The sequence below is a fragment of the Daucus carota genome, chromosome 7 (genome assembly GCF_001625215.2).
Source record: "Daucus carota subsp. sativus chromosome 7, DH1 v3.0, whole genome shotgun sequence".
Taxonomy (NCBI): Eukaryota; Viridiplantae; Streptophyta; class Magnoliopsida; order Apiales; family Apiaceae; genus Daucus; species Daucus carota.
In genome coordinates, this window is record NC_030387.2 from 12,560,840 (window position 1) to 12,573,699 (window position 12,860).

General features: G+C 35.1%; 2 protein-coding genes across 3 annotated transcripts; one reads left to right on the plus strand and one right to left on the minus strand.

Annotated features, from left to right (window-relative positions):
* Positions 1-8,194: 8,194 nt before the first annotated feature.
* Positions 8,195-11,411, plus strand: LOC108195527 (LEAF RUST 10 DISEASE-RESISTANCE LOCUS RECEPTOR-LIKE PROTEIN KINASE-like 2.1). 2 transcript variants are annotated; one of them, XM_017362495.2, is made up of 3 exons: positions 8,195-8,932; positions 9,808-9,846; positions 9,971-11,411. In XM_017362495.2, the coding sequence occupies exons 1-3, from the start codon at positions 8,203-8,205 to the stop codon at positions 11,074-11,076; spliced, it is 1,875 nt and encodes a 624-aa protein (XP_017217984.2). In that variant the 5' UTR covers positions 8,195-8,202; the 3' UTR covers positions 11,077-11,411. The 2 variants fall into 2 exon arrangements, with proteins under 2 accessions (XP_017217984.2, XP_017217985.2); XM_017362496.2 differs by having other exon boundaries at positions 9,974-11,410.
* A 498-nt stretch (positions 11,412-11,909) lies between these two features.
* LOC108195515 (uncharacterized) lies at positions 11,910-12,575 on the minus strand. Its single transcript, XM_017362480.2, has one exon. The coding sequence runs from the start codon at positions 12,573-12,575 to the stop codon at positions 11,910-11,912; it is 666 nt and encodes a 221-aa protein (XP_017217969.1).
* Between the last annotated feature and the right edge of the window lie 285 nt (positions 12,576-12,860).

Below are 12,860 nucleotides of genomic sequence, written 5' to 3' on the forward strand. Positions count from 1 at the left end.
GCATGGAGCCTTAGGTAAGAAACTGATAGGTAATTGGTTCCAAGATCTGGCAATTTTGTCCTCTTCTTCCTTTTGCACTTGATTTCTCAATATATTTCGGTAATTTTTAATCTCAAATATATGGTTGAATGTAGGGCATGTTGCGAAAACTATGTTATCAGAATAATGTGCAAGTTCATTACAATCAAAAACTAATTTGTAAATTTTTTAAAAGAAATTAGATCAAAATGTAAAATATCCAAGTTTCCTGTGTGCTGTTGTCATTACCAGGAGAAACAACCACCAAAATGATCAAAATGAAGGGAAAAAAATAGAGAAAAGAAAGCTGAGGATGACCAAAATGAAATTGAATATGAAAAACTGCAAATTTTCATAATGTTTAATTCTATATTTTGAGTGCTTGGCGTTCCTACACTCCTTGCTTCTCAAGTTTTTTCTTTCTAAAGAAAAACAATGGAGGAACTGCATTACGCCGTCCATGTGTGCAGACAGGCACATTTACCGCAGGTCTTACTCTCATGCTTGTTGATCAAAAACTTTCACCACTCGTATTTTTGAAATCACTCATAGATTAACATCAAAATTCAACTTTAGTCCGTGAAGTTCTGATTTTTCAATTTTTTTAAAAATAAATCAATTTTCACGTTAGCATTAACTAACAGTCATTAGTCAAATTTTGACAGAGGGACTTGAATCACATTTTTTAAAAATTTAGGTATCAAGAAATTGGGGTTTTTTAGTTCTGGGACCTAAATCATAAACAACCTAGAGTTCATGAATGAATTAATTAATTTTCCCTCTTACATACCTTTACCCTGTTCATTTTCGCCTCAGAATTGATTTTGACAGTTTGCTTGTCTATTTGAAATTTTAATTGAGTCTATTCTGTTTTGGAGATGCTTCACATGGTCTCCGACCTGTCTTCCATAGTTCCATGTCAATTGTTAAAATGACAGTGCTTTAATCTGTAGATATGTCATAGGAATAACTGGTTGCAATCTCGATATAATATCTGTACTTAACCAACTAATCATCGATTAGCAACTCATGTGAAGGATTTCCCAACTTTAGGATTCTAGTATTCGTAGTTCATGGATGAAATGTGCATACATGTAACAAAATGTGAAGTATAGTATCGCAAATGGTAGTTCTGAAAGTATAGTATCACAAGTGGTAATGTCAAAACCGATGCAACTGCAAATACTACAGTCTACACATAAAAGTCAAAGAAGTTGGGGTTGTCGAGCTCTGCTGTAATCAAGTACCAAGAAACTCAATGCTTTTGCAGGTCACAAGCAACTGAAATAGTATAATTCTGCTAAGTTACTTTGTTTTTAATTTTCTTTTTCTGATATAGACAGAAATAATTAAAAATACTGTATTAGTTTAACTAGATGGTCAAAGAATCTAAAATTATGTATATAACATTGATAAAATATATTTTTATATATATTTTATATGATTTTATTCTCATATCTTATTATATTTTGCACTGATTTGGATATTTATTTAATATATTTTCATGTTTTATTGTAGGGAATAAAGAATTCCAAGTTGAGAAGGATTTGAAGCTAAAATAGCTATTTTGTAGCTAAATTCTAAGGAAATTCGGATTTATTGGGTTCAACCCGATTTCTACACTAATTGGGCCATATCTTGAGTTCCGGATGTCGGATTTGGACGATCTTACAGCCCACGCGAAGCCCTTGGAATTATCTTTAATTTGGAGACAGTCCAAGAAGCAAAATCCGAGCAGAAAAGCCTGTAAACTGAAGCCCAAATACAGCTGCGAATTTTAAAGGATAATCCTACTTGATTTTGGATTTCTATTGGGATATTAGTTTTAAATATTAAAAGACTATATATTTTAGAGATAGGATTAGTTTTTATCAGGGTACACTCTTAGAATAGAATTAGGGTTAGAAACTAATGGAGGAGGCCATGACTTTTATAGAGGTGACACTTTGAAGGTTAAAGGTTCTCTTCTTTATTCTTATTAGTTTTATTATGTCTTTTGATTGTCTTGGTTATTTAGTTATTATTGAGTAGTGTGTTCTAGGGCTTAAGGGGAAGCCATGTTTGCACTATGATGTTGGCATGGGTTTACAGTGATTTGTTTGATTGGTTAATTCTAATTGATATGTTTTAATATTGATTTGTGTAATCGGCCGATATCATGAATTGATTCTATGCAAATAGGAGTATAATCGAGAGATATACTACTAGAGGCACACATACAATTAGCAGAATTGAATTTGAGTGCGAGAGCATCATTGGATTTCTGAGAGCGTTAATACTCGAGAGAGATTAACATTGCTTTAATTACCTGATCAATTGAATTACTAAAAGTGATTATACGTGTAATCATGTTTCGAGAGTGTTGATACTTGAGAGAGATTAACATACTCTTGTTATTTGACCACTTTAATTGTTTTAGCTTAGAAGCCAATTATTGTGTAAGCATGGTGGACCTGATTGCCCTGGACTTTTAATATATTATTTTTGTGTCTTATTAGTTAGTGTTAATTTAGTTATATTAGTTAGTTAAATATTTTTACTCATCGTTTGCTCTTGAAACAATCGACTTTAACTGAATAAAAATTGATAGCATCTGTCTCCTTGAGGATACGACCCGCATTTGCCAGTCTACACTACAATAGACACCGTGCGCTTGCGGTTAGTTATAAAATAACACATCAAGTTTTTGGCGCCGCTGCCGGGGAGACGGCTAGTTTTATTTGTTTTGTTTAGTTATTTAGATTGTTTCCTTTGCCTCTTTGGAACTTTTGTTCCAATTGAGGCGGATTTTACTTTGTTTTCTTGGCTTTGTTGTGTTTGTGCAGGTTCACAATGGAGGGAGCTGATAATTTTGCACTCCTATCTTCCCGAGTTGAGGCATATACTCGTGAAAATGCCTCATTAAATGCTACTGAGCCTGCTATGCGTCCACTGAGTATCAACGAGATGTCACAAGCTGCCCCGAAGACTTACAACTTCTGTCAAGTTTGTGGTGTTCAGGGTCACTATGGTTACGAATGCAAGTACAATGTCTTCAATTCTCCAAATGCTCAGTTGGGACAAGTGAATGATTATCAAGAAAGATATAAGGACAATCGTTATTCTAATTCTTGTGATCAACAATGGATGGATCAACCAGATTTCTCTTACATGGACAATGAATTTCAGAATTTCTTATATCATGATCAACAACAATTTCAGCAACATCGTTATGAAGAACCACCACTACAGCAATATGATCAGTTTGAGCAGGAATATCATCAACCTCAATATGAGCAACCTCAGTTTCAGCAGTATCACTATTCTCCACTTCAACAAGAGCTACAGGTTCCTTTAACCAATGTAGATGTGCCATCGTATCAGACGAATGAGGTATGTGATATGTTGATATATATGACCAAGAGTTTTGAGGATGGTATCATGAACTTCCGGAAATGCATTGAAGAGAGTACCATGATGATTAAAGAATTAAAATCTGAACAACTGATGATGGAAGGTCAAATTGCACAATTGTCTAGTTCTTCTTCTACATGGCAAACCGAATCCTCTCTACCTCCATGTCTTCAAGTTAAAGATGACATAAATACTATCATTCTTGCAAGTGATGAAGACTGTGATAGTTTTTCGATCTGTGATGATGATGCGCCTATTGATAAAGAGGAGGATCATGTCATTGCCAATGAAATTAATGATGTTGTTGCTATTGGAGACCATATGCGTGATGATGGGGTTAGCGAGGAAAGTAATGCAAAATTGGTTCGTGTGTCTCTTCCAACATATGTGCCTGAAATACTATTGCCTACTTGGATGGATGACATGACTAAAGTGGGTCAATGGTTTGATAATGATAAATTTGCTTTTACTCCAACCTCTATTCCTATTCTTGAGAACACATGTTTTGAAGTTGACGTGATGATTGTCCAAGATGAGATTCCTCAAAATTTGTCCTATGATCCGTTTCAAAAGGCTCTTACACTTCAATTTTTGGAAGAAGGTGATAGCAAAATTGACTCACTATTCATTGATTTGAGAAGCCAAGAATTTCAACCAGCTCCTGTGAAAGTGAGGAGTTCTGAAAAACCACCACCTGAGCCTCCACCTCGTAAAAATATTAAGGGAGTTCGTTTTTCTGGTTGTGAATTCTATCGTTGTTTTATCATAAAGTTCTCCAAAAATATAAATTCTCTCGATCAGTTGTTGCTTCTTGTTGTGACAATTAAATTTTCTAATGCTTGTTTGGAGATTTTTTGCAGGATAAAGACAACTTTTGATATTCTTGATATTATTGATGGTGGCGAGAATCTGCTCGAGAAGGTGGATAATCCACGTTTATTTTTGATTGGAGGTAAAAGTCAAGCTAATGACTTTAAAGGAGCGCTTCTTGGGAGGCAACCCAAGTTCCCTATTAATTAATATATTATATAATATATTTTTGTACTTTTTAGGAGTTTAGAATTTTTATTTTCATTATTTTTATTCCCATAAGATATCTTGATGAATTTGTATGAAGTGTTTCAGATATGAAAAGGCAAAATATTGAGCTTGCAGGAACTCAGGATCATGTGACTTGTGATACGGAAATTTTGTTCGCATGAGGAGAAAAAAAAAACAAGCAGTAAAGACAGAGCTGCGGTGCGCTGTGCTCTAGCCACGGCTCCCGACCCTTCTGGTCTTGGAACATGGAACATGCGCGCTTCACTTTTGCTGCGATCAATTCCTGGGCTGGGCCTTAAGCCCATCTCATCTGTTCCACGTCTCTGTCCAGCCAGAGCAGTTTGTTTCACGTGTCAAGCCCATTTGTCTTATAGAGTTCAAAGCATTCAATTCAAACCACCCCGTCTGTGCTCATTTGGAAGCAATGCAATGACTCGGCCCACTTACCAGTCCACCTGGCCCAGCTTGTCGTGTGCAGCCCACTTGTCATTTGAAAGTGTGCTCCTCTGGTGAAAGTCCAGAACATCACAGTTGCAAAAATTCGGTGGAGAGTAGATTCGAACCGCTAACCTGAGCAATTCAGAGTTTGAAGTGCCACTTTGAAACCACTGAGCCAAGAGTTCACCTGTCAAATATGATGCAACGGTTTTATTTGAAGTTATCTGAGCTGTTATCATTTAAAATTCACCATGACCATCTTCAAACACTTCAACTCAACAGCATTTCAGGGGAGTATTCTTTTTAACTAATATTATATTATTATATTTATATATCTCTTTCATATTTTTTTCATTGAGGACAATGAACCACTTTAGTGTGGGGATGGTTTCTCAATGATTAAAAAAATCAATCAAAAAAAAATTATATATTATAAAATTAAAAAAAATTTAAAAAAAAAATTGTATATTGCCATGTCTTAAATTTAGGAAATTCATGTTAGTTGCATTTAAATTAGAGCATGTAGTTATTAATTTTGTTTGCATTTTTTTTCTAGTAGTTTTTTTTAGTTTCTTTTTAGGTTGCATATTTCATGAAAGTATATTATACCAAGTTATTTTCTCATGATGAATTTATTTGCATAATTTCTCGGCTAGTAGTCTTGATCATATGTGATGTCTTGCATGCTTAGAAATTGCTTGTGCGGAAATTTTAAATACACTATAAAATGCTCTAGAGACAAGACTTAGACTAACTTAATTCTTGAGTTTTATCTATGAGTTGAGTGTAGAATTTTGACTATTCCCTTTTAAGCTTAGAGTATGTAAATCTTAAGTTTAGGGGAGCTTTAGGATGTATATGCCTTTCTAGAAAAATGAAAAAAAGAAAAATATTAATAATATTGCAAATAAAGTATCGAGTACTCCTTTGAGATTAATGGGTGGTAAATTTTGAAAAGGACGATCCACGTACTTGTGCTGGTATTAAGCGCAATTGTACTAGAAATAAATTTTCTTGGTGACTTTTCACAACCCTTGGTTACTGGAGAATTACTTGACTTAAAAAAAAAAAAAGGAAAAAAATGAGCTTGCAAAGTCTTATGATGGTCGCGACTCACTTACCCTGAGAAACGTCCTGACCTTAGACCGAGCATGAAAAAAATATATATATATAGAAAAAAATAAGAGAGGCATAGAAGTTCCTTTGTGACCCTGAGCTATAGTTGACTCTAATATAACGAAGCGTTTAAGCATTATTCTGATAAACGACTCATGGTTAAGACTCTGTTGAAGTTTGTTGGTCTCTGTTTTGTTTCATTAGAGGGCATGTTCAGCACACACGATGCACTCCGTACTTGCAGTTGAAGAGTTGTATGACTAGTATGTGAGATAGATGAATGCCTTGATTGTTGCATATTCTGAGGATAATACATTGACGAGGTTGATGCTTTCATGATTTGTTTTTAGGCATATTCATTTAGTTTGCATTCATATTAGTTGCATATTAAAGTCTTGGTAGAAAATAATGAATTTTGTGGGTAGATTCACTATAAACCCTCACGAGACAAAACTCGTCCTACTAGGGCTGCCTAGGGGTTTAACGGCTTGTTGCATATGCTCAATGCAATCGTGTCATCTACGAAAGTGGTGTTAGTTAGTTAGGACTTAGATTTTATTTCGCTTATTTGCCCGAGGACGTGCAAAAGCTTAGTGTGGGGATGTTTGATAAAATATATTTTTATATATATTTTATATGATTTTATTCTCATATCTTATTATATTTTGCACTGATTTGGATATTTATTTAATATATTTTCATGTTTTATTGTAGGGAATAAAGAATTCCAAGTTGAGAAGGATTTGAAGCTAAAATAGCTATTTTGTAGCTAAATTCTAAGGAAATTCGGATTTATTGGGTTCAACCCGATTTCTACACTAATTGGGCCATATCTTGAGTTCCGGATGTCGGATTTGGACGATCTTACAGCCCACGCGAAGCCCTTGGAATTATCTTTAATTTGGAGACAGTCCAAGAAGCAAAATCCGAGCAGAAAAGCCTGTAAACTGAAGCCCAAATACAGCTGCGAATTTTAAAGGATAATCCTACTTGATTTTGGATTTCTATTGGGATATTAGTTTTAAATATTAAAAGACTATATATTTTAGAGATAGGATTAGTTTTTATCAGGGTACACTCTTAGAATAGAATTAGGGTTAGAAACTAATGGAGGAGGCCATGACTTTTATAGAGGTGACACTTTGAAGGTTAAAGGTTCTCTTCTTTATTCTTATTAGTTTTATTATGTCTTTTGATTGTCTTGGTTATTTAGTTATTATTGAGTAGTGTGTTCTAGGGCTTAAGGGGAAGCCATGTTTGCACTATGATGTTGGCATGGGTTTACAGTGATTTGTTTGATTGGTTAATTCTAATTGATATGTTTTAATATTGATTTGTGTAATCGGCCGATATCATGAATTGATTCTATGCAAATAGGAGTATAATCGAGAGATATACTACTAGAGGCACACATACAATTAGCAGAATTGAATTTGAGTGCGAGAGCATCATTGGATTTCTGAGAGCGTTAATACTCGAGAGAGATTAACATTGCTTTAATTACCTGATCAATTGAATTACTAAAAGTGATTATACGTGTAATCATGTTTCGAGAGTGTTGATACTTGAGAGAGATTAACATACTCTTGTTATTTGACCACTTTAATTCTTTTAGCTTAGAAGCCAATTATTGTGTAAGCATGGTGGACCTGATTGCCCTGGACTTTTAATATATTATTTTTGTGTCTTATTAGTTAGTGTTAATTTAGTTATATTAGTTAGTTAAATATTTTTACTCATCGTTTGCTCTTGAAACAATCGACTTTAACTGAATAAAAATTGATAGCATCTGTCTCCTTGAGGATACGACCCGCATTTGCCAGTCTACACTACAATAGACACCGTGCGCTTGCGGTTAGTTATAAAATAACACATCAAACATCACTTATAAGGCATGAGATGGGATACAAAATACAATATTGCTATTGCTGGTTGATTATACTTCTTCCATTCTTCTTTTCATGTCCCTCTTGAAAAAAAAACTACGTATTTCAAAAAATATTAATTAGTTTTTTTTAATTTGCCCGTGATTATTGTGATAAATTAAGTTTAGTTGAATGTACATGTGTATTAGTCAAACATTCAAAATTGTGTTTCAAATTTTTTAAGAAAATTATTTCTGACCGAGGAAGTAAATTATTAATGAATTCAATGTTACTATACTTCCATGTTCTTCAGTTGACATTGAAGGAATCAATGCACCCCTCTGACTTTCACTGTTATCGGAATCTTGAAGAATTATCGGCAAAAAATCAAGGAAAGATGAAGCTTCTGATACTACATTTATGTGCAACTATCAACATATGTCTCCTTTGTTTTCCATACAAATCTTTTTGTGCGGATAACAAATTTAAGGAATGCAAGAAGGCCAGGTATTGTGGGAACCAAACCATACGATTCCCGTTTTATACTGATGATATTCCACAATACTGTGGCTTCCCAGGATTCGAACTCACCTGCATAAACAAGGATGTCTTGTTACTCAACTTATTCGATGACCAGTACAAAATTACTCAAGTATTCTATGCAAACAATTCTTTCCGTGTGTCGAATGTTTTGAGCTTAAGAAGCGGTTTCTGCAGCCTTTCCAAAATTCGCAACTTGGAGTTGCCTGGTGGTGATGAGCGGTTTGAGCTACATAGCAGCTCAACCCTGATTTTGTTTTCAAATTGTACTTCACAATCTGGAGATAGATTTTCCAAGAATAAAGTTGGTTGTGACCTGAAGAAAGATGGTGCAGATTGGGTTCTTGCTATGAAAACAGATGATCCAGATGTAGATTTCGCGTATGAGGCATGTGAATCTGTAGTACTGGCACCAGTACATGATTATGGTGAAGATGGTGACACCGATTATCTCAACTTGATCAGAAATGGATTTGATTTGAAGTGGACGGTCACTGGTTGCAGAGAATGCAAGGATAGTGGTGAGTATTGTAAGAATCTTGTTGTTCTTTCTTAGTTGCTGTAATTTTATTTTCCGTTTTTTTTTCTTCTTAATTTTAGGCAGTTATAAGTCATAATATTCATGAATCATATACAGAAATAATCTTCAATCTGATTAGTGCAATACGTATGCTAATCATCTAAGCAGATTAACACTAAAAAGATGGTTGTTGTCAGATAATACTTAAGCCCATGGATACAGGATACAACGAAGACTATTAACAGTAAAAATTGGTCGTGTCAGTCTCAGGTGACTTGATCCTTCTAATATTTACATTCAACACCATAGACGACTTTAAAAGTGAGGACTAATTGGTTTATGAGAATGCCCGGTCAACCAAGAACTAGGCCATATATAGTGTGGTGTGGATTATATTAGAGCATCTCCAACCCTTACACTAAAATTTTGGTGTAGTTTTTACACCAAATTTTAGGTAAGAAGTATAAGAACAGAACTGGAATTAAAAAAACTCTAAATTTAGCTTTACTTTTGGTATAACTTTTAGAGTTGGATTGGAGATGAATTTTACACCAATTTTGGTGTAAAAGTACAAATTTGAAGTTGGGTTGGAGATGGTCTTGTAATTATAGTACTCTAACAGGTATTGAGACAACAAAACTCAAATGAAAAACTAGTCAGTTATCTTCTGTTTCCTAGAACACTCACTGGCGGAAACAACAGCACATGAGCAGCAAGTAGATAGCAAATTTTGAAACACACTCGTCTATCTGATACAAATTTTGCGCCTACAAAATATAATTACTGCCTTTCAGTATTTCTTATACACTTCCTAAGAAACAAGAAGTAGGAATCTGTTTTGCAATATCACACTGACATTTTATTCTAAATTTGCAGCATCATCTAAAGGCAAACTTGGTGTCAAAGTGGGACTAGGTAACCGAAATAGTAAATTCATTTCTACATGCTTTGCATTGAACAGATATACTACATATACTGTGAGTTAGGAGTATGTGATAATTTTAAGGCAGTATGAAATTTAATCTGATTTTATTGGCAGCAGGCGCTTTGGCTGCTGGGGTGCTGATTTCAGCAGTTCTGTTATTTTTTTTCTGGAGTAAATGCTCATCTTGTAGATATCTGATATCTTCAAAAAGTGTAAGAAAAGACCGTGAAAAGGTTGAAGCGTTTCTGAAGTTGCAAGGAAATAATGCCCCTAAAAGATTTAGATATCGGGATATAAAAAAGATGACACAGTCTTTCAAATCCAAGCTAGGCCAAGGAGGTTATGGCGGTGTGTACAAAGGCAAGTTACCTGATGAGCGTGCTGTGGCAGTGAAGATTCTGAATACCTCAAAGAGTGATGGAGAAGAATTTCTCAATGAAGTTGCTAGCATTAGTAGAACGTCCCATGTTAACATTGTCAGTCTCCTTGGTTTTTGTTTTGAGGGTCCTAAAAGAGCTCTGGTCTACGAGTTCATGCCTAATGGATCGCTGGAAAAGTTTCAATCAGATGGAAAATCCTCCGCAGCTCAACAACTTCGATGGCAGACACTAAATGAAATTGCACTTGGAATTGCTCGAGGATTAGAGTATTTGCATCGAGGTTGCAGTACACGGATTTTACACTTTGACATAAAGCCTCATAACATTCTTCTAGATGAAAAGTTTTGCCCAAAGATATCGGACTTTGGGCTTGCCAAATTATGTTTAGGCGAAGAGAGCATCATCTCAATGCAAGACATGAGAGGAACACCAGGGTATATTGCACCAGAAATATTTTCAAGAAACTTTGGAGGCGTATCTCACAAGTCAGATGTCTATAGTTATGGAATGATGATCTTAGAAATGATAGGAGCCAAAAATAATATAAATGAAGAAGTTGATAATTGTAGCAGCAAATACTTCCCAGATTGGATATACGATCGCCTTGAGCTGAATGCTGATCAAATCAAACTAGCTGACATCTCCGATGAGGTGGAAGAAGAAAGTACAAGAAAAATGTTGATAGTTGGGTTGTGGTGCATACAAACTCACCCCTCAGACAGACCATCCATAAAGAGGGTACTAGAAATGTTAGAAGGAAACGTCAAGTCCTTGAGAATTCCAACCAGGCCGTTGCTGAAGTCCACAGAAGAGCCTCTGGAAACGTTTTCGACCACTTAGGCCCTGTTTAGTATTGCTGTTACAGACATTTTTTGCTTAAAAGCACTTGAACAGACAATTTTTTCCCTGTGCTTTTTGAAAATATTATATATTTTAAATTATACTTCAAAACTTGCAAGTATAAAAAATATTACTAAACAGTTATACGATTTATGTAACAGACTTTTTTCACAAACGTTTTTTCTAGCAGTACAACAGTTTTGAACATCACTCCCGCATGGAGCCTTAGGTAAGAACTTGAAAGGTAATTGGTTCCAAGTTCTGGTACGAACAATAATTCAGTAAACTTTACTAGATTTAAACTTCTCCTTACTAGTCAGCTTAGCAATTTTCTTCTTCTTCATTTTGGCGATTCATAAGCTCAAATATATTTTGGCGATTCATAAGCTCAAATATATGGTTGAATGTAGGGCTAGTTGCCAAAACTATGTTATCAGAATAATGTGCAAGTTCATTACAATCAAAAACTAATTCCTAAATTATTTAAAAGAAACTAGATCAATATGTAAAATAACTAGGTTCCCTGTGTGCTATTGTCATTACCAGGAGAAACCACCACCAAAATGAAACAAAATAGAGTAAAGAAAGCTGAGGATGGCCGAAATGAAATTAAATATGAATAACTGCAAATTAACATAACTAACAATTCTATATTTTGAACACTATTTTAAAAAAGCGAGAATCGGATTTAATCGATGAAGTCATGGAACAAGGATTAATCAGAGATTAATTGAATTGATCGGTGAAGTCAGATATTTAATCGGTTTGGCGAGGTACAGAACATGAATTAATCACTGACTTTTAGAATAGAGATTTTGAATGTTTGACATTCCTTACTTCTCTGGTTTTTCCTTTCGAAAGGACAACAATGGAGGAACTGCATTGCGCCGTCCATGTGTGCAGACGGGCACATTTACCATAGGTCTTATTCTCATACTTGTTGATCTACTCCTTTCCAACCCCTTCTTCATCCTTTTAACATGCTTGTCTTTGCTCCCTGACCCTTGTTTCCTCTCCTCAATTGACCTCAAATCAAGAGACTTTAAAGAGGACGAGGACGAAGATGAAGACGGTGACAGAGTAGAGGACCTCTGTTTTCTCAGCCTCACCAACTCTTTCCACAGAACATTGCATTTAGGTGGTCTAGGAGAAGGGTCATCATCGAGTAACCAACCTACTTTAGTCTCCGCTTTGCTCCTATCTTCGGCTCTCCCTGCCTCTGCTTGCTGCTCTGCGTTGAGACTCATAGTTTTGAGTTTTTCAGGCTGCTGCATTTGCCAAACTTCAGAAAAAAGCTCATCTGCAGATAGCATGGTTTGGTTCTCACTTGAGAGGAACTCGAATTCCACGTTACGTGTTTTTTCTTTCACTGCCATAGAGTTTGGATTTATAGAGATGAAATCATCATCATCAAGCGAATTAGAGGAGAATGAGATCCGGGGACTAGAAATCGGATTAATAGATCTAGAGGTGGCTTGAAGAGTTTCTAGGGAAATCATACTGATATTTTTGAGTTAACTCCAGAGGTTTATGATTAAGCTATGCATGAGTATGTGTGCTTATAAGCACAAGGGGTGCTTTATTAATTTCTTTTGATTTCAAATGTTGTTAGTTATTACTTATTCCTAGTAATTGTTTATGGACGGTGAGAATATTTAAACCTAGTGGTCTGGTGAAACGGAAACAAGTGAGTATAAGGTTAAGTGTTAGGCTGTGTTCACTTCATAGAAAGGAATGAGGGGAGAATGGAATGAAAAATTATATAGAAGTTTTAAGGAGAAAAA